Here is a 25,988-nt window from a genome sequence, read left to right as displayed (position 1 = left end):
TCGTTTATTTTCTTAAATAAATCCAAAACATTGATAAACGTAAATATAACTTTATAAAAATTAGTTTTATAATTATATACTTAGTAATTTTTATCATTCATTAATCAATGTTTATAAAAAAAAAAATAACTTTATCAAATTGAAATTTCTATGCTTATAAATTTGTCCAGTAAAAATAAGTTATGATCAAAAATGATTTCTATTTCTTATGATATAGTTTTATTTTTTTTGTAAATGCAAATATACTATTAATCGTTTTGTAAAAGTATTTTTTTAAGTTTTAATTAAAAAATTTTTTTTTAATTAAACAAATAAGTTAAATATAAAAAAAAGATTTTATAATTCAAAATGTTAGAACATAAAAATTTACAGTTTTTAAATTTTTACTAATTCAACACTTGTTTAAAAGAAAAATCATAATTATAAAAAAATATATTTTTTAAGTAAATATATTTCCATTTAAAAGTTTTAATTTTTTTGATACATTCTATGTGACTAGTACCATAATGTAATCCACCACTAGAAATTTTATATTCAATATCAGATACAAAAACATTTTTAAAACAACTTGTTAATAAATAAATTTTAGATTTAAATTTTATTGGTTGTTTCTTATCAATAGCATAACAATAAATATTTTGAGGTTGGTATATTAAAGATAAAATTAATTCAAGAAATTCATAACCTTTGTACACAAGGAAACTATAAGCTAATGGAAAATTTTCTTCCTTTTTTGATAATGATACAGGGGTAAAATATCCTCTTTTTTTTATCAATTCACATGTTAAAGGTTGTGAATCATTTTCAGTTGTCTTAGAAATTCTTGTATTGTTGTTAAAATAATATGTTTTATCAAAAGATTTAGAACATGTATAATTTTTGGTTAAATGATAATGATTATAAAATGATTGATAAAAAAATTTATAGTTTAAAAAATTAATTTTTTGTTTTGTATATTTATTGAAAATATATATGGTTATAAAACCAATGAATAATTATAAAAATGATTGATAAGTTTATATTTTCTTTCACTTTACTCTTGGTATAGCTATTTTTGGTTTAAAAGATGAAAAAACTAATATTTTTAATGTTAATTAAACTTTGTTTTTACTAAAAATTGTATTTTTACAACAAAATACATTTACTGTTAAAATAAATTTTAAAATTTAATAGTATAGTTATTTTAAATAAGTTTAAAACAAATATTCATTTAGAATGAAAAAAAATTTTTTAATAATTATTGTATTAAAATATACAAAAAATATTTAATAATATTTCAAAAAAAGAGTGAAAGATTTTAAAAAATAAATTTTGAAATTTAAAAAATTTTTAGCAAAAAGTAAAATTGTTTGTTTATATTTTTTTCTAATGCAAATATATAAAATATTTAAATAAATTGTTTTTGTTGTAAGGTCGTATTAAATAAAAATGTATTGTAATTTGATTGAATAACAACAAATCTGATTTATTTTTTTACAGCATATATAAAAAATCCAATGTTTTTAGGATAAAAATTTAAATGCAAAAAAAAATATTTTCATAATAATATTTTGAAAATTTGCAAAAAGGTGTTCTTAATAAAGAAAAGATAAAAAATGAACTATATTATATTATTTATTTTTAATTTATGAAAAAATAAAATAAGATTTTTAAAATTTTACTATAAAAAAATGATTAAAAAACCATACATTTATTAACCACAATCAAGTTATTTCTTTAAAGTAAAAATTTTTTTTTATTTGTTGTTCTTTTCTTAAATATATTAATTGAAAGATGTTTAATGTCGTTAGAAAAGTTTTTTTCATACTTTTAAGATGTTTATTAATTTCATTTTGGAATAGTTAAACAAAATTATATACCTTTAAAATATTTCAAAAAAGTTATAAAAAATTTAATTTTTATATGCAAATATTTATATAATATACAAAAAACAGAATATTCAAAAATGTTTTGTCTAGAAAGACAAATTTGATAATGATGATTTTTAGTGTAGCTAGAAAAAGTACATTTTATCGTAATATAAAAATTAATATTTACAATTTAAAATTTATAAACAATTAGTTAATACATATTGTTTCAAAATTTACATTTATTAATTAATAATTCATTTCATAATGTATTTTTTTTTAACTTATTTTTTTTTATTTTTTATTTTTAAAGAATCAAAAGGATTTAATACAAAAAAATGTCCAAATAATTTAAAATTTTGACATGTGGCACAAATCGTCCACGCAAATGTGAGGAAGGTACACGACCAAAGGGCTGTAATAGAGCCTGTGCAATAAATGTATGCCAATGTACAGGAGGTCTTGTTTTACATAATAATAAATGTATTCCATTATCAGAGTGTCCTAATATATGTGATAAAAATTCTACTTTTACAACTTGTGGTTCTCCATTTCCTGAAAAATGTTTTGATAAGGAAAACGAAACAAAAATTTGTACTAAACAATGTATTGTTAATGTTTGTGAATGTAAACCAGGTTACGTCTTAGATGATAATAACAAATGCATTAAAAGAGAAGATTGTCCACAACAAAAAACTACTACAACAACAAGAAAACCAAAATGTGGAAAAACACGTATTTTTTAGATTATCCAAATATTAAGGAAAAGAATTGTCCTTCTTCTACTAAGTATAACAAATGCGGAAAACCTAGATGTATATGTAAAATCACATACTAAAATTGGATTTAAATGTATTACAAAAAGTTTATGTAAAAAGATATTTAAATTGATATTACAGAATTGATTTATTTAAGAAAAAAGTCGTCTTATTTATAAATAAATATGAAAACATTGGTATATGTGAAAATAACATTACTAAAACTGATTTTTAAATAAAACTTTTTTTTAATTTTGATAAATAAGAAAAATATGAGTTATATTGTTTTAAAAATTCAGAGTATCAGAAGTTAAAATGACAAGTATTTTAAAATTTTTTCTAATGCAGCATTCGTTTTTAATGAAAGGTAATGATTCTAAATAATATTTATTCCTTTTAAAATTTTTTAATTTTAAAATACGTTCCACGTGACTAGTACCATAATGTACTCTAATACTAGATATTAAATATACAATATCAAATACAAAAACATTTTTAAAACAACTTGTTAATAAATAATTTTTAGATTTAAATTTTCATTGGTTGTTTCTTATCAATAGTATAACAATAAATATTTTGAGGTTGGTATATTAAGAATAAAATTAATTCAAGAACTTCATAATCTTTGTACACAAGGAAACTATAAGCTAATGGAAAATTTTCTTCCTCTTTTGATAATGTTACAAGGGTAAAATATCTTCTTTTTTTTATCAATTCACATGTTAAAGGTTGTGAATCATTTTCAGTTGTCTTAGAAATTCTTGTATTGTCATCAAAATAATATGTTTTATCATAAAATTTATAGCAAGTTATATTTTTTGTTAATGGATGATGATTGTAAAATGATTGATTTATTAATTTATAATTAAAAAAATTATTAATTTGTTTAGTATATTCATTGATAAATAATATATGGTTATAAAACCATTCAATAATTATAAAAATTGTTAATAGATTTAATATTTTCTTTAACTTTACTCTTTGTAAAGCTATTTTTGGTTTAAAAGATAAAAAAACCTGTCTTTTTAAGTGCCATATAAACTTTTTTCTAAAAAATATATTATAAAACAAAATACTTTTACATATAACAATAAATGTTTCAAATTTAATAACATAGTTATTTAAATTGAAATAAATTTTTATAAACAATAAAATAAAAAAAAAAAATAATTAATATAGTTAGATATAGATAAAGCTTGAAAAAATATTTAAAAAAATGATTTTCGAAACTTAAAATAATCTATAAAAAAAAAGTTAAGTAAATCTGTTAATATTTTTTTATGTTATGTGAATATATAGAACATTTAAATATATTGGATATTTGTAATGACATATTAAATAAAAATTATCAAATTGCGACTTAATGTTAATAAATATAAATTTTAATTTATATATTTTACAAAATAAATCTCATTTTTTTAAAAAAAATATATAAATTTAATTTTTATATATTTGTGGTTTTATAATAAAAAAAAACAGAAAATTTCAAAAAGTTTATGCCTAGAAAAAAGATCTTAATTGTGGTAATTTTTCGTGTAACCAAAAAAGTTTATTTTATTAAAAAAAAATTTAACATGTACAATTTAAGATTTAGAAAACATTGGTAGATATATAAAGCTTTAAAATCTACTTTCATTAATAAAACTTCATTTTAAAATGCATTTTTTTCAATATATCTCTTTATATATTTTATTTTAAAAGAATCACAAGTATATAATACAGCAAGATGTTCAAAAAATTTAGAATTTAAGAAATTTGATTCAAATTGTTCACACATAAGTGAAGATGGACGCTTCTCTTTTAGAGTCACTGGCATACTAAATTAATAAAAATTAAAATAAATAAAGTATTTAAAAAGTTTTAAAAAAGGAAATATATTCATAACAAATGGAGTATTTAATAATTGATAAATAGTAAAAAAAAAGTTTTAGAAAAAAGTTTTACATAAGCAACCAAAATTATCATGTAAATAAAAAAAAATTTTAAAATAAGATTTTAAAAATTATTAGTAGATTTTTTAATTAAATTTTTATTAAAAAATAAATTTCAAAATTATTTTCTTTTATTATTTATTAATTTAATATGTTGGTATAAAATTTATTTAATACCATTATTGTATTTTTAAAAAAAAATTTAATATATTTAATATTCGAATTTTCAAAAAAAAATTTCTAATACAAACGTGGCTCTAAAATTAAGCTATTGTTAATTATATTTAAAATTCATACCATTTCAAGGACTATCGAATAAATATAGTATCATGTTCAAATTCAAAAAAAAGTTTTCTTTTTGTCACAGTTTCAGAGGTGAAATCTAGAAAATTTTCAGCTAATTTTTTTATCTCTGAAAATAATAATGTTATAGCTATAAAAATTAATATTTTAGACCTAAATTTGAACAGAAATGGAATGAAACAAGTACTATTTTTATAGAACAAGTATTTCCTGAAATACTAAAAAGTTAGGAACAATGAATATTTTAGAAAAATTCCGCCTTTGTTCATATTTCACTTCAAATTCAAAATGAATGCAAAGCAGATTTTTGCAATCGTCTTCTAATGAGTTTTCATATAAAGTCTACCTTCAAAATAATTTTATATTCTAAACTACATTCGAGATATAAAAAAAATGGTGACAATGGATTACGTGCGAAAAAGTACGAAACAGAGTATTTCAAGAACGGTTAAAAATTTTAAAATATTTTTAATGTAGTGTACACCTTAACTTATGAAAGAAACACAGTGCATCAAGTTTCATAGTTCTGTGACTTCATTAACTTGAGTTATCGTTAAATTCTTAAAAATTTTTTCAAACTTATTTCTTATCATAACTTCATTTTTAGAAGTCCTATAAAGATATGAATAGGCTTAATGAATCTCTCGCAAAAAAAATAATCTAGAATAAAATATTTATTTAAAAAATTAGAAATTATCTTAAAAATCGAGATTTACAAAAAAATATTCTACAATTTCGCCCCTCATCTTTAAAACCTTATAACTACTGAACTTTTATTTTTCTAATATTGTTGATTATATTCAAAATTCTCCTCGTTTCAATAGCTGTCGAATGGCTATAGTGGCATATCAAGTTTCAAAAAAAAGTAACTTTTTTAATTATTTATTTTTCTTTATTTATTTGTTGTATAAGTATAAAAATTTTTATTTAATCAACATTAAAATTTTAAAAAAAATTATACATATGTACAATATTTAAATATTTAAAAAAAATTTCTAATACGTCAGTGATTATAAAATTATGCCAGATGGAGCATATCCAAAACCTTGTAATAGAGCCTGTGCAATAAATGTATGCCAATGTACAGGAGGTCTTGTTTTACATAATAATAAATGTATTCCATTATCAGAGTGTCCTAATATATGTGATAAAAATTCTACTTTTACAACTTGTGCCTCAGCATGTCCTGAAAGATGTTCTGATAAAGAAAACGAAACAAAAGTTTGTACTGAACAATGTATTAAAAATGCTTGTGAATGTAAGCCAGATTACGTCTTAGACGATAGAGATAAATGCATTAAAAGAGAAGATTGCCTACAACAAAAACTGCAACAACAATAAAAAAACCAAAATGTGGAAAAAATTGATACTTCTAATATTGTTCTGATATTAAAGAATAAACTTGTTTTTCATCTTCTAAATCTAAATGATACGATAACTTTAGATGCACATTTAAAAAAACACATACTGAAATTGGATATATATGTATTACACTAAGTTTATGCAAAAGATTATTAAAATTGATATCACAGGAATATTTTTTCAAGAAAAAAAAATTCTTTTTATAGATAAATTTAAAAAAATTGGTAATTATGAAAATATCTATCTAAAAATTGATTTTAAAATTAAAAAGATTAGTAATTTTTATTGCACACTAATAAATATTAATAAATAAATGATATTTCTATCATATAAAAATTTCTTTGTTTAAAAACTTGACTATTAATTATATATTGTGAATACAAAAAATTTAGTTTTTTTTTAAATATTATCATTTATTATTGTAAATGTTCAAATTACTATTAATTTTTGGTAGAAATATACTTTTATATTTAAATTAAATAACTTTTTTTACTTAAGCAAAAAAGATAAATATAAATTGGGCATTTTTAAAAATGAAATGTTTATTAAATTTCAACCTTACAAGAATAATAAGAAACACCAAATAGCAAAAAAAATATACATATTTCGATATAGATTTTATTTGTATAAAATAAAAAATTTTTACATAAAAGTTTTTTTACGAATAAATATCTACAACCAAATTTTTTTTAACTTTTTAATTCTTTTTTTTTATCTTTTAAGAATTATTTTAAATTAATTATAATAAAAAAATAACTTTTTAATTTAAATATATTATTAATATAAGTAAAAAAATATTTGTTTTATTTTTGTTTTTTCTAAAAATTGGAAGTATGTTTTAATTAAAATAAATAATATTAAAACAAAAATAAATATTTTATAATTTGAGAAAACAATAAAGTTTTTGTATTGATAATATCTATAAATTTTAAACTAATATATTTCAAATTTAAATGTTAAATTAATAGTAAATTATTTTTATTAATAAAATAAAAATATTTAAATTAAAAAATAATTTTTTTTTTTGAAAGTATTCATTATAATCTATATTAACCGTTGTAATTATAAATTGGAACATTAAAATAACGATTACAGTAGTCATTACCTTTTGATAAAGTTAAATATGAGTGACGATAAGGACCATTATATGATTTATATTCACCCAGGTGTCTATACATTTTATAATGACGAGGCATTTCATGTCCAATTTCTTTTGTAATCCAAAACTGATCAACAATTTTGTCAGTTTGAGTATTCATTTGAGTAATTCTTATATGTGTATAATTTATCACATGAACATGTGTATAACCATATTCTAATGATCTAAATAATCAAATTAATATAAGTATTTCTGGTATTATTAATACCTTGTTGCGGCAAATGGATGATTTCTAATATTTTCAAGAACAGGTAATTTACTACATTTTGTACAACCTGCTGCTCCAGATAAAATATATATTGGTGCAGCAGGATTATGATAATGATGTATTGGATGCTTAAAAACTGTTCTATTATATGTTGGGTAATTTCTTTGATAACCATGCTCATGACCAGAAAATACTAAATCAACACCATATGAAAAAAAATAATCTTCAAGCCCAGGAATATCTTTAAATCCTCTTCTTAATGTTAAACTTTCATGTTCATAACATTCGCCTTCTGTTGTTTTTTGTAAACAATATAATGGACGATGAAGATATGATATTGTCCATGGTCTTTTATTTTTATACATTTTATTTCGTTCTAATGTAACATATAACCACTGTGCTTGTCTTTTTATAGATAAAGGACCATTATATATATAAAAACCATAAGCTTCAGAAGATAGTGCAACAAAATTTACTAAACCAACGTTAAATGCATAAAAATGATCAGTTTTATATTTTCCTGTTGGCATTTCAAATCTATTTTCATAATGTGAATAACCATGACAATCAAATTCATGATTTCCATTAATAACCATATAAGGTACATGTGCTGCAATTGGTTCAATTGTTCTCATAAAATCATCACCAATTGTTCCTTGTTTTCCTTGTAAATTATATGCTATATCACCAACATGAATTATCATCTGACAGATGTCTCTTTCTACAGCTATTCTAAGTTTTTCTACTGTATACATAACCCCTGTATCTAAATCACCAAAAATACATATTTTTACACCATAATTAGAACCATAAGGGAATGTTTTAAAGGTAAATATTTTACTCCATGTTTCACCATCTCCTACTTTGTAATAATATCTTTGATTAGCTTCTAAATTTTTTAAAACAACAGTATGAAAATATCGAGTAATTGTGCTTTTTGCTACTTTTAATATTCTTGTAAATCCAGTTTTTTTTTGACCAGTACCCGTTGCTGTACCATATTTTACAGTTGGTTTTCTTTGAAGTTTTCTTAAATCATAAAAAGTTACCCATGATACAGCAATATTATGTGGACCATCTAACAATGATAAATGTACTTGTTCATGCTTATTAAAATAAATATTTTGACTTGTAAAACTTGGAAAAAAAGATAATATATACAAAAGAGGTAATATAATGTGCATGATTAAAAATAATAATTTTTCTTTTTAATTTAAATGCAAAAAATAATATTTTATATATTTAACAAAAAATATTTACTTTTTAAAAAAGCTAACTTTAGAAACGTCCCACAAATAAATTTTAATTTTGTTATATAATAAATGATATTTTATTTAAAATTAAAAATATAAATTTTTAAAGTACAAAATATTTTAATAAAATAAATAAAACTAATCATATTTAATTTTATATTATCATAATTTAAATAAAATAAATTAATTAATGAAAGAAAAGAAATATTTTCATGATAAGAAGAATTTAAAAAAAAATTTTATTTTTAATTGATAATTATATATCATATAAATTAATAAAAATATTATAAATTTTTTTTAAATTTTTTCCATGATTTAATTTTACTTCTTTTAAATATAGCATAATCATACATTTCAGTAACATAATTTTGATTATTATAATTATTTGAATTATGTAATAAAACAGTTAATAATGTTTGATCAAATCTATGGCAAATGTTTGTTTTTGAAAATAAATTATTATGATTAAATTTTCCAAAACAAGAAGTCCATGGAACTGGTGCTATACAATTTTTTGTTAATGAACAAAGTACAGCCCATTTCATTATATTTTGAACTGCATCTTTGGTTCTAACAAAAAGTACTAAACCTGCACCATGTTGATATTCTTTTTCAGGAATATATTTACTTTTGTTAGTTGGAATAAATTCTAAAAATTTTTCATGAGATGATGCTAAAATACCATGAAATGTTGGAATGTGCATCAGTATGTTAGATTTATAACAATGATTTACATTAAATTTATACAATTTTTCATTAAATTTCTTTGTATCATATTTTAGTGGGCAGAAGATACATTTTGTCAATTCAACAACTTTAAAATTTTTATTTTTTTTCTCTTCCTCAATAATTAATTGTTCCTTAAATTTATGATCTTCACTTTTTCCTTTATAACAATTTATTAATTTACTAATTCTTTTTATAAAATTTTTTTTTTTAAATCTTACAGAAGCATCAGCCCAAATAACAGAAGGATATTCTTTTAAAACTTCACTAACTACTAAAAATTTAAAAGCATATGATTTAATTGTGGAGACATGAATAGGATATTTTGAAAAATTGAATTGTCTTAATTCAACAAATTCTAATGTTTTTAATTGATTAGTTGATTTTTTTTCTAAACCTAAATCATATACAATAATAGTTTTTTTAGGAAAATATGTTTTAAATGATTTCAATAATGATCTTACTTCAAGTGTATGATTTTCACTAATAGCTGTTACAACTTTAACTTTTGAAATAGTTGTTTTAGATAAATCAACAAAACTACTTTCATTAAGAAAATTAAAATAATCAAGAAATTTAACTAAATTACATGAAAAAGGTTTTCCTTTAATACTTTTATTTGATGGTAGTTCATATTGAAGATTATAAAAATTTCCTTTATATTTACACAAAGTTTTATTATAACTCTATAATGATAAAATAAAAAATATTTAATCACTTACATTGCAATTAAAAATATAAGAAATAAATAAAAATATTTTTAAAATAATATAGTAATACATTAATTCAATTTTAATCAAAAACTATATTTAAATGTTTTGGCAAAATCTTTTTGTTTATTGTGTAAAAAACTTTTAATAATACATTCTTTAACCAAAGATACTTTGTAACTAATATTTACAACTCATTTTTATTTAATTAGATTAATTAAAAAGAAAACTTGAAACAAAACTTGATTCATTTATAAAAAAAGAAGAAATTTTTATTGGAATATTAAAATGGATTAGAATATACATTATAAATGTTACCACGTTTTAAAATTGTAAACATAATAACTTTAACATTATATCAATAAACTTATCCTAATTAAAGGTACAGGTTGTAATTAATAGATAAAATTAAAAAACTTCTAGAATAAAATATTTATGCCAATATAATAATGTTAATTTTTTTAATGATTGTTTTATCTATACACGTACTAACCATTATTAAATTATTTATTGTACTTTTTTAAACATATATTAAAATATCTATATTTCAATAAAAATTAATAAAAAAATAATAAATTTGTGTGATATTTAACTATATAATATAATTCAAACATTTTAATATTTATTTTTTCAGTGTTGTATTTATTATTAAAGTATGTTAATATAAAATATATTACATATTTCTATATTTACTAAAATTTTTATAATTAACATTTTGTATTTTTAATAAATTATAAAAAAAATGACGTTAAAAAAAACATTCTTAAAAATTAAGATACTAAGATCTAAAAATTTGTTTTTGAAAATATTTATAGATATTATTTAGAAAAAAAAACTAAAAATATTTTATTTGAAAAACAGTTTTAATTAACATTTAATAATTTAATAAAAACTTACTGAAAAAATTTATGTTGTTAGCTTGTCTTATTTGAAAATTCAAATATCTTTACTTAAAATTAAATTTTGTAGTAAGTTAAGAATATATAAAAAAAATTATTTTTCATAATTCTTTTATTTTTAAGCAAGTAATATAATTATTTTTTTAAAGTATCTTTAATTAATTCAAACATGTTTTCATAAGATAACTTTGATAAAAATATAAATGTATATTAAAGTTATGACGAAAAAATTCATTTAATAAATTTATAAGTTATGGTGCAATGTTTTGATGTATCAATAATGATGGTAATATAAATATATAATTAAAAAAACAACTATTTAATTAATCATTTAATTCGAAAACTAAATAATATAAAAACATTGATCAAAAATCATTTATTTAATTTATTTTATAAAAAAATTAATTATAAAACGATATTAATTGTTTATTTTGAAGTTTCTAACATTATATAAATAATATTAATTAAATCTTTTTTTTTAATTTTACTAAGCAATATTTCATTAATTCCGTGATTTAAGAAAATTTATTTCATTATTATAAAAAATGGAGCAAAAAAATTATTTGCATACTAAAAAACTGCTTATTATTATTTCTCAAAGATTATTATTAATTTTCGAAAAAAAATGTACTAAAATTTTCAATCGTTATAAAAAATATCAAAATTATTTTATTTTAGTAATAAAAATTTATCTATTTTAAATTAATTTATAATTAATTGTATAAATAAAAATACAAAACACAATTATTAATACCCTTTTTTTCATATTACTTTATCAAATTTTATAGTAATATTTTGGTTGTTTACATATTTTATTTTTAATATTGATTATTTAGAAATTTTTATGACAATGTTTTTTGAGTAGATTAATGTAAATTTTCTTGTATTTAATAGGAAACAATAAAATTTTACTTGACTAAATTAAGGTATAAAAATCTAAAATATTAATAACAATTTAATTTAATAGAAATTAAAATAATTAGTTATATAATTAAAAAATAAAAATGCTTTTAATTAGTAACTTAAAGCTTTTATTATTTTTAACAGTATAATTTTATGAAAACAATTACCCACCAAAATATATTTTTAGATTATCAATGTAAAAAAATATATAATTTATGATAATATTTTATTAAAAAATTTGTTCTGTTATTTAACATTAAAATTCAAATTTTTTTTATTATTGTTTTAAAAATAATAATATAAATAATTTCTTACATTCATTAATAAGAAAAACTAAATAATATTGTTAATAATTTATATGTATTTAAAAATATTTCTGATTACTTATAAAATCAGTAAAGAATTTTTTTTGAATAGAATACAAAAATAATATATATTCGTAGAAATTGTTGCTATTCATTCTTTTACTTAAGTGCAATTTTTTTGTTTTTGTAATGAATAGTGTGAAAACAATATATTTTTTTTATTAAATCTTTATTATTTATAAGTAAACTTTTTGTTAATATTTAAAATTACTTAAATAAAATATTTTATTTATTTCTAAAATTAATTTATTAGTTATTTCTTTATATCGAAAAATATACATATGTAACAAAAAATCATTAAATTGTATTTCAAAATTTTTTACTTTTTTTTGTTAATTGAAGTTAATTTTGATTTTGAAAAATATTATTTCTAATTCTAAAGATTCAATAAATTAAAAATAATATAAGAAATATTTAGTTAATGATAATGATTAACATTATAAACAATAAATTAGTGAAAAATATTATTTTAACATTTGACATGTAAAACTTATATGTATATTTGATTGTTTTATTAACAAGCTAAAAGTTTTAAATGGAAAAAAAAATAAAAATAATATATTTCGATTTATTTAAAATATTATTTATGTGATTATAAATATATATACATTTCAAATGATTTTTTGATTTATCTTTTAAAACTATAACAAGAAAAATATCAACATTCAACTCTTGCATTATATAAATGTAAATAAATTATAAAAAAATTTTGCTATAGTCTTTAAATTATTTTGAAATATATTTATTTCTTTATTTAAAAAATTTCTTAAATGAATGTTATTTTTTTTTATTATAATTTAAGCATCAATATAAATATATTTTTAATTATAGTTATATTTAAAAACAATAAATAAAATTTTTTTATATTTCTAAAGTTAGTGAATAAAAAACTTTAAAAGATGAAATTATTTATTTTTTTTATTTCTTATTTAATTGATTATGGTTAAATGATTTTAAAAATTTCTAAATAACATAGTTTTTTTTTATATAAATAAAATATTTAATATTTTTTCATTTTTATATATAATATTTTTATTATTAATATTCATTAAATTAAAAAATTATATAAAATATATAGAAAGAATAAGGCAATATTTAAAATATATGATATACATTTTTTATATGAATTTCTTCGAATATCATGGCGTCTTGTATGATAACCACCATAAAGATTAATTTCCATTCCATAATTTGGATCAATTTTAACTATTGCTTCATCTACCTGAAGTATTGATGAAAAAGATGATCCTGAAAATGTTGTAAATGGATTTCTCATATGAATATCATTACATTTTTCTCTTTTATTACAAAAACATGTTGTCTAAAAAAAGTTATTTTTATTATATAATTAATTATCCTTACTTACATGATTGTCATTATCTTGACATAACATTGTTGCACCAGCTCTATTAGCAACTAACTCGCCTTTTTGTTTAGCCAACTGTAAATCCATTAATTGCCATTTGGACAATTTTAAGCAACCGGACATATATTGATAAGCACCACATTTTTTACATTGTCCTAGAAAAAAATAATAATAATAATGAAAAAGATAAAAATAAATGACATTTTTTTGTTCTTATTTTTGAATAGCATTATATTTTTTTAAGTTAAAACATACTCATAAAACAAGCATTTCCTTCACATGTAGGTGCATGTGGACCACACAATGGACCTTTCTGATCTTTAGAATGAAATCTCCATAATTGAACACATTGCATACATGTTACATATGGTAATGATGTATCAAGTTCAAAATATTTAACAAAATTATGAGGATTATGAGAATTTTGATGTTCATTTTCTGGATATAAATATGTATTTTTTTTATTAATATCAGATTTAAAAGATTCATAATATGATTGTAAAGGAGTACAATTTTGTATAATATTAAAAAAAAGTATAATTTTTAATAATAAAACATTCAAATTGTTTTTCCATTTGTAGATAAATAAGTTATGTTTGTAAAAAAAAATGATAGAAAAAATAAAAGTATTCATTAAATATTTTGATGTTTGGCATTAGCAAAAAAAAAAATATAAGAAGAATAAAGTTTGATAGTTGTATTTTATTTTTTAAAATAGTAAGGTATAAATAATTTTGATATTAAGATTAAAAAGCATTTGTTGATAGAATGATACTCCTATAACAATATATCATTTATGATTAATTTTGACGAAATAGATGAAAATAAAGATGTCGAATTATTCTCATGTTAATTCAAAATTCTACTTCTCTATTTTAAAACTTTAGACATAAGATAAGAAAAATATTAAACTTTTAACCTATCGTGTGGTTTTTGTTTTATCCATTATAAGAATCTACTTTTAAATATTAACTTTATGAATATAACTTAAATTAATTCATATATTTTATATTAAAGATATATAAGATTTTCTTGTACTAGTTAAATGAAATCGTGTGACTCAAACATTTATGAAAAAAATGTATATACTATATTTTAAAAATATATCATGGATTGATAGAAAATATAAAGAAATTATTTTTATTTATTTTTTTTTCTTTTATAATAAATAAATTGTATATATTATTTTAATATCCTTAAAAAAAATAAAGATAACATTATTTTACCACTATTATTGGCCTCATTTAATTTTTTTTTTATGATAAAAAATATAAAGAAAAATAATAATTATATTTTAAAAAAGAAATTATAAAAAATCAAAGTACAATAAACATAAAAAAATATACAACAATTATTATCATTTAATATTTTTAATTAAATTTTTATTACTATAATTTTTATTTTTAAAGTAAAAAATAAGGAGAATTTTAAAGTTAGTTTGATAATATGATAAGAATATAATACAAATTTTTTAGATTTATATTTTATTATACATAAAGAATATCTTTTTGTCTATTGGCAAAAAATATTGTTTCATTTGATTTGTCTGTTTGATAAATTTCTCTAAGATAAAGATTAAAGATAAGAAACAAAAAGGAAAAAAAAACAGTAATTATCCAAGTTGAAATAATCAGCTATGCTATAATTAATTTTAAATAAGTGAAAACTTTTCATAAATCATAAAAATGTAAAATGTTTAAAAATTAAATAGATGTATCTACAAAAAAGATGTTTACATCTTAGCATTCATGTAAGATGATACTTCATCAGTAAGTACATATATATATAAATTATTAAGATTACTTTGATTATAAGACACACTTAATTATATATATTCTTTTTTATATTAATAAATTCTTATGATTATTTTTACATGTAAAATATTTTATTATTAATAGAAAAAAAAAGTAGTATTTTATTTAAAATTTAATTTTATAAGTAAAGGGATATTAATTATCTAAAAATATATATTTTTAAGTTAGATACATTTATAAGTTAACAATTGTTTTTCAATTTATATAAGATATATATATATATATATATATATATATATATATATATAAATTTATTATTATCTAATTTGTCAACTTAATTTTCAAATGTAAGTGAAGAATAAAATAGTATTGTATAAAAATATCTAATATGATAAGAAATATAATAATTTTAAATTGATATAAAGTATATAAATATAAAATAAAGAAAATTAATTACCTATTAAATAAATTAAATTCATTGTTTATCATTAAAAAATTTATTAACGAGATATATTAATTTTATTAAGGTACATTAATTTCTAATAAAAAAAATTATTATAACATAAGAAATATATATATATAATTATTGTCAAAATAATTTTTAAGTAATATGTATATATTAACATAATAAAAATTGAAAGAAAATAAGAAAATTTTAAATGAATAGAATTAAAAAGTCACCTATATTTAAGTATAACTACTTTATAATATATATTTGGAACAGGGAAAATATAACAATAGAATAATAGAATTCTTTTTAAAAAAAAATTATCATTTTATATGAGACAAAATTACATTTTGTATAAAATTTATCATCTTTATTCTTAACACTTCTTTATAAGATTTAGATAATTTAAAAGGCATATTGTCCTGTTGTATACTTCCAAATTTTATATTGCTTTATATGTAAGAAATATATAAAAGTATCTGAAGAATAGAGAATTAAATAGATATATAGAAAAATATATAACATATAAAACAGATTGATAATGTTTTATGGTTATTTTACTTTTATACTATTTGAATTACAATTTTGTAAATAAAGTATATTTTTAATATAAATTATATTTTAAATGCCAATATCCGTCAATTTAATATTTCAAAACAATTGAAATAAAATTATGAAATTTAAATTTAACTTTTTGAAGTATATATATATATATATATTAAAGCACCAAAAAAATTTTTAACTTTATTTATTTAAAACAATTCAAGAATAAAATTTTTTCAACTATATTTATTTGTTTTTATTAAAAAGAAAAATAATAAAATTAATCCTTTTATAATGATAAAAAGAATAAAAGTACAAAAGAACAAAACTTATAGTGTGCCAAAAACAACCATAAATGATACAAATATAAAGTACTTTTTAAAAATTAATTGAATTTTTAATAATGAAATTTCATATATTTAAAAAGTAAGAACATCATCAAATATAAAAAAATTTTTAAAATAATATAAAAAAAATTTATCTAGGCAAATGTAATATAATTATATTTAAGTTAAATTATAAAAATAAAATGAATAATACTATTTATTAAACTTGATATATTATTTATATTAAATAATAGTATTGTGTAATAAATGTTTAAACTTATTTTTTAGTTAATTTTCTTAATAAATATTTATTTATTTGTTGATTTAGATAAGAAATTTTTATCTTTTATAACATATATCGCAAAAATATTATTATATCACAAAATTTAATAACATTTTACGAATATCAAATAAAACATCTTTTTATTAAATTTGATGAAGTTATTATAAAGCGATTGATAATAACATTATTTATTTTATTTTATTTTTTTGTTAAAATTTATAATATTTTCGAACATTAAAGAAATAAATTTTACTAAATAATAGTTAACAAAAAAGCTTAAAATAATTTATATATTTTTGAGAGCTATTGACTTAAAAATATTCAATTAATCATTTTCTACAAAATTGACTATTAAAAAGAACAATTATCATTTTTATCATTTTTTATCCAAAACAATTATACTTACGATCATGAAAAATAATTTTTAAACAAATAGATATACTTTAATTAAAAAAGAAAATTGTTTTTTGCACCCAAGAGTGTAATTATAAAACATGTAAACATATATTTTTAATTTCTTTTTTACAAATAATTATAAAAAAATATAAAATATTATTGTGTACTTGATGGATAAATCATAACTTTCCAAAATTGTACTTTTGAAAAAAAATGACATTATGAAAAGAGAACAAATATTTATATAATATTAAAATACTTTTTTTAAATAACATTTCAATAAATTATCGGTTTTTTTTTTTGACAAATTGCGATTACGTTAAATGAATGTTGTTTGTATAATTTTTTTACAATTCACTAATTTTTATCTTGAATAATGGGATGATATTTATATGATAAGTAAGTTATTTAAAGATTAAAATTTTTTTTTATATAATAAAACTTTAAATAATAGCTATATATTAGATAGAGTAACTAACAAATATCAAAATATTTTTCCATCAATCAAGAATAACATATTTTTAAATGATCAACATTTAGATAAAATAAACAAATTTATATTTAGCATTATTTTAAAATATTAGTAGTTTAAATTTTTAAATAAACCTTCTACAATTTAATAAATAACAGATTTTTTCTTGTATTTGATTAATGATTATATATTTAAAAGTTTTTTTTTTCCATTGGGAATAAATATTTTAAATAAATGAAACTTATTACTTATTCCCTTAATCACTATGTTGAAAAAATTTAAAAATAGTTTTAATTGTTTTTTTTATTCTTTAAAATTGTAAAATTAATTTAAAAATTTTTTAATTAAGTAAACTAGTAAAAAATGAATTATTAGAATTATTGCTTTATTGAATAATGAGAAAGTATGAAACAAACAAAAATAAATAATCTTTAGTTTTTAAAAAAAAAAAAATTTGTTATTTGATCCATAACTTTTTAGTTAAAATATAAGTATAATGTTACATAAAATAGAATAGTTAATTACGCTTTCAACAGCTGATACGGAGATCTAACTCTTCTAAAAATGATTTAATGTATCTGTATCGGGATTAAAAATATAATTTTTTATTTTTATATGTATCTTTTAACTATCACAAGTAGCGTAATAATCCTCAAGATTCTTTATTTTGTTTGTTGCTTCTTCTATTCTAACTGTTTCTAAATCTATGCTATTATTAATATCATCTAAAGATACATCAGCTACTGCTATATCTTTTAATAAATTTTCTATTTCATTATTTTGTGCCAATCGTTTAGCAAGTAGATCTGTAGCACGTTTTCGTAATTCTTCAGCTCTTTGTTGTGGTACTTCAGTACCAGATTTTCTTTCCTCTAATTTTTCTTTTGCTACAGCAATGTTATCTTTTAAAATTTCACCTGCTATAGCAGACCATTGAATTATATCATTAGCATTACTTTCTTTTTCATTTGCAACTTTTCTCAAATCTGCACTACGAAGATATTGTACTTGAATATCTGTCCATTGTTTACTTAATTCATTATATTCTTTAGTTATTTTTTCTAAAAGTTCATTTATATTTTCTGCTTCTTTAGATGCACTATCATAATTTTCTTTTGCTTCAGTTAATTTAGTTGTAGCATCTTCAACAGTCTTTTTTGCCAATACTTGAATTTCATTTGTAGCATCAACTGTTTTTTTAATAGTTTCTGTAATAGCTTTAGCTTCTTCAGCAGCCTTTGATGCAGCATCAGCTTTCCTTTTAAGATCAATTGCTGTAGATTTATTACCACGTGTTTCAGCTAATATTTCATCAATATTATTAATTTTTGAAAGTTGTTCTCGAATTTGATTTGCCAATTCTTCTATTTCATTTGGTGTTTGTGAAATTTCCATTTCATCAATTTTTTTAATTATCTCTTCAATTTGTTCTGGTTTTGTACGATTAACATTATTATTAAATTCTTTTGTTTCATTTAAAAATTTATTAATTTTTTTTACAGTTTCAGTTACTTCTTGTGCAGCAACATTAGCAATAGTTAAAGCATTATCAGCATCAGCTAAAGGACTTGAAAATTCTTGTTTTAATTTTCTAATTTCTGCTAACATACTTTCAGCATCATTCTGTTTTAATGTTAATGTTTTAAAAGCATCATCAGAAAATTCTTGTGCTTGTAAAGCCAAAGAAACTGCTCCTTCTGGACATGATTTACCACCACAACTTCCACATAATGATATAGGACCACCACATAATGCATCACATGGTGCTGTTTCTTTACCACAAACTTGTTGATTAATTTTAGGTGCAACAGAAATAAGTGAATGATATTCTTGTTCAATTCCTTCTAAAGCAACTGTATTTTCTTCGAATTGTTTCTCAAAATCATCTTTGTGTTTTTCTAATAATGTTTGAGCTTCATGACTTTTAGATTCTGCTTCGCTAAATTTACTAATTGCATCTTCAACACTTTTTATAGCTTTTTGTGATTTTTCAGCACTTTCTTTAGTTACATTATATGCACCAAGAATATCTGTTTCTCTTAATTGTGTAGCTTTATCAGATAACTCTTGAGCATCTACTGTTAATTGATCAACATCTTCTTTTAATATTTTCATTTGTGATTTAGCCATAGAAACTTTATTAGCAGTTTGTGAAACTAAATCTGCACCAAAATTATGTCTACTTTGTGCTTTAAGAATATTTTCACGTAATGAAACTATTTTATCATCGAGAACTGCAATATCTATTGCTGACATATTGGATGCTGCTAATTGTTTTTTAATTTCACCAAGTTTTTCATCCATTTCATTAAATTCAGTATCATATACAGAAGCAATTCCTGTATCTTCAATGTTATTTGCTTTTGTAGTAAGTTCCTCCATTTCCATAGATAATTTTTGAAGTATATTATCCCAATTTTGAAAACATTCTCCACATGTTTTACAATTAGGCCAAACACCTGTATATCCACGAGCACATTCATTACATTGTGGTCCACCTGAACCTGCTTTACAAACACATGTTCCATCATCTCTGTTACATTGCATACTTGCAGAACCATATGGATTACATTCACAACGAACACATTCTCCATTTACTGGATCACCCCAATAATAATCTTCACATTCTGAACAAGTACGTCCACCCCTTCCTTGTTTACATGAACAATGTCCATTAACAGGATTACATTCTAAATGTGGAGTTCCATCATGTCCCATAACAACTCCAGTAGGATCACAATCACAGAATGAACATCCTTCACCACTTTGTAAATTGTAATGATTAACTTCACATTGATCACAAGCTTTACCAATAACATTTGGAAGACATGGGCATTGTCCAGAAACACGATCACACTCACCAGCAGTTGAATTAGTTCCAAATTTATTACATACACATTGTTGACAACTACGAATTTTAGCATCACCATAAAATCCATCTTTACAATATTCACATTGTGATCCTTCTGTATTATATAAACATTTAAGACATTCTCCAGTTAATGAATCACAATTACCAGGTACACTTGGATCAATGTTACCATTACAGTCACATTTTTCACATGATCCACCAAGTTCTCTTGGATTACCCCAAAAATTAACATCACATTCATCACAATGTTTTCCTGTATAACCATATTTACAATTACAAACAATATCTTGTGTAGCATAATCTAAAGAGGAACGAACATAACATGAATCTGCATGTTGAGATCCAGAACCTGGACCACCAGGACAACGACATGGTTTACAAGGAATGTTTACTGATAGTCTTGGATCACCAAAGTAACCAGGAAGACATCTTTCACATTGATGACCATCAGTCAACTCTCTACATTCAATACATGCTCCAGTCTTTTGATCACAAACAGAAGCATGTTCATTACATTCACATGTAAGACAATCAGGGAATTTCCAAAATCCTGGATAACATTGATTACATTGTCTTCCAGTAATTCCTTTAGCTGTACAAAGACATTGACCTGTTTCTTTATCACAGAAATTATGTAATGCACCAGTATTATCACAATCACATGCTTTACATCCAGAAGGTCCAAATCCATATGTTCCTTCAGCACATTGATCACATCTTCTACCAATAACATTTGGTTTACATTCACATTGACCACCTTGAGCTTTACATATTCCTGAAACAGATCCTGTTGGATCACAATCACATTGTAATCCTTGTCCAATAAATGTTGCAGCAACTGGACAAATATATCTTTGACATACTTCTCCAATACGATCAGCTGGATAAAGATTTAATGCATAATTTCTACATTGATAACGATTATATTCTTCACGATGATAAGCACTTGTACCTTCACCTTTGAAAATATCTAATTCATTTGTTGGTGGAACAAAAACAATTGAATCAACTAAAAGTGAAGCTCCACGATTTGGATAATTTGTTCGTTTCTCTCCAAAAACTACTTTTACATCATATGATACATTTGCATCAAGACATACAGCTGGCCTTAATTCAACATACTTTCCATTTGGATGAAGTCTAGCTAAAAGCATATCATTTTCAATATTTGAATTAGCACATGGAGAATATGGATCTGGTTTAGATGGTCTGTTAATAAAAACTTGTACATTTTCCCATCCAATATTATCATGTTCTGATTCATAACGTATAACAACATTATAATCCATTGATTTTTGAATACCATCAATAGTAAAATCAAGAGTAGTTCCTTCTCTAACACGTGTATATCCTGTACCAGTCCATTCTTGATGTGTTTCATGTTTTGATGGTAATCTTGGTTCATTTTCACTTTTTACACCAATAGATTCAGCATTTTCTGCTTCAAAAGTATAAAAATCAATTGGAGCACAAAAGAATGATGATTCAGTAATATTACATCTTCTACCAGTAAAATGTGGTCTACATTTACATTGTCCAGTTAAAATATCACATTGATTATCAATAGATCCTCCAATATCACAATCACATGCTGAACAACCATCAGAATTATCAGAAAGTCCATAATGTTCCGGAAGACATTGATCACAATTTTCACCAGTAACAAGTCTTTTACATGTACATTCTCCAGTAATTTTATCACAACCTTCATTATTTATTGTACCTAATGTATGACATGTACAAGCTCTACATCCTAATGGATCATCACCATTTAATTTCCAAAAACCATTTTTACATCTATCACAACTTGGACCTTCAACATTTTCTTTACAATAACATTTACCTGCAACTAATTTTCTTTCTTCATCTTGTTCACTTTCACAAATACCATTATTAAGTGAACCAGCTTTATTACAATTACATGGACGGCAAACATATGGATCATACATTGGTAAATTTGGATCTCTATAAAAAAATGGTTTACATTGTTCACAATTTTTTCCTTGTGTATTATGTTGACAATTATCACATACACCACCAGAAACAAAACCAGATTCTTGATAAACTGCTCTATCAAAATGGCATGAATTAGCATGAGAATTACATTCACATCTTTTACATTCATTTGATTGATTACCAATTGCAGGTCTCCATGGTAAATCATTATAAAAATCTTCACATTTTTCACAATTTAATCCTTTTGTATTATGTGTACATTCACATCTACCATGTACCATATCTGGATTATCATAAGCAATTTGAACACCACCTTCAATTGGGATACAACGTTGAGCATGTCCATAACATGAACATGAACCACGAACAACTAATTCATACAATGCATAATAATATTTTTCATGAATTTCTGGTCTATAATCTAATAAATCATCACCAAGTGTATGAAGTTTGGTAAAATTTATACGTAAATTTGTAATTTTTAAAAGATTAGCTACTTCATCAGCATATGGATTGCCAGTTCTTATTTGTGGAGAAATTACTTTATATACTAACTAAATAATAAAAAAAAAATATATATATATATTAATAATTAATTATAGTTATAAAACTTACTTCACCACCACTAGATGGTGAAACAGCACTATATGCAGAAGTACAAATAATATCTCCATGATTTTTAGGTCTTTCTTCTTTAATACCAGGAAATGAAGTTGAGCAATCATAAGCAAAATATCTATATATAGACCATGTTCTTCCAAAATCAGCAGATCTCTCAATAAACATTGCAGCTGGTCTAAATGTTTTAAAAGTCATTATAAGATGAGTAAAATGAAATTCAGCTTCAAGATCAAGTCTAATTGATACATTTTGTACACCATTTTCAGATTGCCACCAATTTCTTGTTCTTTCTAATCCATTTTCTGTAACAATATTATCTATTCTATGAGATAATCTAGATGAATCTGGATATGGTTTCCATTCTTTACGTGAATCACAATAATAACAACTAGTATTACCATCGAGATTTGAAACAATACAAAAACGTTCTCTTTTATGTAAACCACATGTTGATGTTGCTGATAATTGGTGTTTTCTACCAATTAATAAATTTCCTGTTGCTGGATAACATGAATGTTCATTACACATATCTTCTTCTAACATAGCTTCTCCATAACTTATTATATGATATGTTGACAAAAGTGCAACAATACACCATAGTTTGAGAAGTATATTTCGCATCATTTTTCTCTGCTTTTTTTTAATGATTCTAAAATTTTTTTTGACAGAATCTTAATTATTAGCAGAGAATAATATATAAATATGAATAAATATTTCTATAAAATATATGTTATAATAAATAATTTATTATAATAAATAATGATAAATTTATTTATTATATATATATGTAATTAAGATTTTATAAATTATTTTGTTAACTAACATATACAACAAATATAATGCATAAAAGAATACTTAATAGCTTGATCTTAATCTTAATAGGTCATATTTTAACTCCACCTTTCCATATATAAATGAAGTTATTTAGAACCCTTAACTACAAAATTTATAATGGCCAGATGCCGTTAGTAGCAGAAATGTCAAGATATATATATATATATATTATAAAAAAAAACAGAAAACATTAAATGACAAGATATGTTCTTTAAGATATAAAAAAAAATATATATATATAAGAACAAGTTAGTAAAAATTATAATATGACCTTTATAATAATGGCAAAAATAGTTTGATCATAATAAGCTACTATTTTCAAGAGTTATCTTAAATAAAGACTAACTATTAAAATGAATAACCTTTATTTTATATTAATATATTATAGTAACATTTTTTTACTACATTCTTTTTACACTTTTATTAAATTAATTATATACTATCATTTAATAGTTTCGCAATCTTATTACATTTATTATATTATATAATATTTAAACATACAATAAAATAAATTTTTATTTTAACAAATATTTTTAATTAAAAATATTGATAATAATATAATATATATTTATATTATATTTAAATTGATTATTATAATTATTATTAAAAAAAGTATAAGATTTAAAATTATATTAAAATAAAAAATACATTATATAATAAAATTTAAATTTAAAAAAAAAAAATATTTTAATAATTTAATAACATATATATTAATAAAAAAAATAAATATATTATTATTAAAAATAATTTATAATACAAATTTTTATATGATAAACTACTTCTGGCATTTATTATTATAGTATTAAAAGACAGTTTAATGAAGGTATCTATGTATACCAATACATAAGACAAATAAAACCATTTGGCCGTTTTGAATAATTTTAAAAGAGACAAACTATTGGCCAGCGGTATTTTTATTTTAACTATCCCTATTAACTTTCTATTCTAATAGAATTCACAGATCTTTTTAATATTAGTGTATGTGTAAGGACAAAACAGATATATAATTTACTAATGTATAATGTTGTTATAAATAACTTTATTCATCTTCTAGTCAACAGAAGGATAATTAAGATAAAAGACCCATTATAATGGTGTAATATATATATGACATTACATATATATATAAGATCATTCTGATTGATAAATATTTTAAAAAAAAAAAAAAAAATTTTTGTTATAATGCTAAAATAAATTTCCTCTACATTAGGTAAATAATGATAGATGGCAAAATTTTTATATAATAAAAAAAAAAATTAGTTTTAAATAATGATAAAATATTGTTAAAACATAAATATACTTTAAATTTTTCTATCATTTTATATTAAGAAAAGATAGACTATAAAGCATAGATAATTTTTATGTACTATATTTTTAAATAAAAATATATAAATGTTATGTAGAGTAGTTTTAATTGTAATGAAGTAAATCACTATTAATTTTTACACTATTAAAAAGATCAATATTCTAACTAATAAAATGGCAAAAATATATATATATAAAAAAAAATACTTTAAAATATAAAATATATTTTTCTTATTAAAAATATATTTGGAAATTAATTTTTGTATAATAAAATATTTATTTTCATTGAATGATGTTGATAAATTTATACCTTTTTAAAATATAGTATTGAAGAAGAAACTATTTAGAAAAATGATTTTCTTTATTAGATAAATAAAGCCAATATTTA

At 20.3% G+C, this 25,988-nt stretch overlaps 8 protein-coding genes across 8 annotated transcripts; 2 read left to right on the top strand and 6 right to left on the bottom strand.

The window, feature by feature from the left end:
• Positions 1 to 386: 386 nt before the first annotated feature.
• On the bottom strand, positions 387 to 1,690 carry SRAE_2000522550 (Glycosyl transferase, family 14-containing protein; the record flags this gene model as incomplete). Its single annotated transcript, XM_024644214.1, has 4 exons — positions 387 to 822; positions 1,033 to 1,075; positions 1,112 to 1,144; positions 1,684 to 1,690. 4 exons carry the CDS (start codon positions 1,688 to 1,690, stop codon positions 387 to 389), a joined length of 519 nt encoding a protein of 172 aa, XP_024509797.1.
• A 521-nt stretch (positions 1,691 to 2,211) lies between these two features.
• Positions 2,212 to 2,593, top strand: SRAE_2000522500 (Trypsin Inhibitor-like, cysteine rich domain-containing protein; the record flags this gene model as incomplete). The annotated part of the gene is made up of 2 exons (XM_024644213.1): positions 2,212 to 2,225; positions 2,272 to 2,593. The coding sequence occupies 2 exons, from the start codon at positions 2,212 to 2,214 to the stop codon at positions 2,591 to 2,593; spliced, it is 336 nt and encodes a 111-aa protein (XP_024509796.1).
• A 540-nt stretch (positions 2,594 to 3,133) lies between these two features.
• Positions 3,134 to 4,421, bottom strand: SRAE_2000522450 (Glycosyl transferase, family 14-containing protein; the record flags this gene model as incomplete). Its single annotated transcript, XM_024644212.1, has 2 exons — positions 3,134 to 3,355; positions 4,326 to 4,421. 2 exons carry the CDS (start codon positions 4,419 to 4,421, stop codon positions 3,134 to 3,136), a joined length of 318 nt encoding a protein of 105 aa, XP_024509795.1.
• Positions 4,422 to 5,859: 1,438 nt separating this feature from the next.
• On the top strand, positions 5,860 to 6,180 carry SRAE_2000522400 (Trypsin Inhibitor-like, cysteine rich domain-containing protein; the record flags this gene model as incomplete). The annotated part of the gene is made up of 1 exon (XM_024644211.1): positions 5,860 to 6,180. One exon carries the CDS (start codon positions 5,860 to 5,862, stop codon positions 6,178 to 6,180), a length of 321 nt encoding a protein of 106 aa, XP_024509794.1.
• A 1,070-nt stretch (positions 6,181 to 7,250) lies between these two features.
• SRAE_2000522300 (Iron/zinc purple acid phosphatase-like protein) lies at positions 7,251 to 8,752 on the bottom strand (the record flags this gene model as incomplete). Its single annotated transcript, XM_024644210.1, has 2 exons — positions 7,251 to 7,524; positions 7,569 to 8,752. The coding sequence occupies 2 exons, from the start codon at positions 8,750 to 8,752 to the stop codon at positions 7,251 to 7,253; spliced, it is 1,458 nt and encodes a 485-aa protein (XP_024509793.1).
• Positions 8,753 to 9,105: 353 nt separating this feature from the next.
• On the bottom strand, positions 9,106 to 10,597 carry SRAE_2000522200 (Protein of unknown function DUF1647 family-containing protein; the record flags this gene model as incomplete). Its single annotated transcript, XM_024644209.1, has 2 exons — positions 9,106 to 10,233; positions 10,562 to 10,597. 2 exons carry the CDS (start codon positions 10,595 to 10,597, stop codon positions 9,106 to 9,108), a joined length of 1,164 nt encoding a protein of 387 aa, XP_024509792.1.
• Positions 10,598 to 13,472: 2,875 nt separating this feature from the next.
• On the bottom strand, positions 13,473 to 14,145 carry SRAE_2000522100 (Hypothetical protein; the record flags this gene model as incomplete). Its single annotated transcript, XM_024644208.1, has 3 exons — positions 13,473 to 13,745; positions 13,791 to 13,945; positions 14,046 to 14,145. 3 exons carry the CDS (start codon positions 14,143 to 14,145, stop codon positions 13,473 to 13,475), a joined length of 528 nt encoding a protein of 175 aa, XP_024509791.1.
• A 4,491-nt stretch (positions 14,146 to 18,636) lies between these two features.
• SRAE_2000522000 (Laminin subunit beta-1) lies at positions 18,637 to 24,085 on the bottom strand (the record flags this gene model as incomplete). Its single annotated transcript, XM_024644206.1, has 2 exons — positions 18,637 to 23,394; positions 23,456 to 24,085. 2 exons carry the CDS (start codon positions 24,083 to 24,085, stop codon positions 18,637 to 18,639), a joined length of 5,388 nt encoding a protein of 1,795 aa, XP_024509790.1.
• Between the last annotated feature and the right edge of the window lie 1,903 nt (positions 24,086 to 25,988).

Source organism: Strongyloides ratti (assembly GCF_001040885.1).
Source record: "Strongyloides ratti genome assembly S_ratti_ED321, chromosome : 2".
Classification (NCBI taxonomy): domain Eukaryota; kingdom Metazoa; phylum Nematoda; class Chromadorea; order Rhabditida; family Strongyloididae; genus Strongyloides; species Strongyloides ratti.
This window is presented reverse-complemented; position numbering and strand designations above follow the sequence as displayed.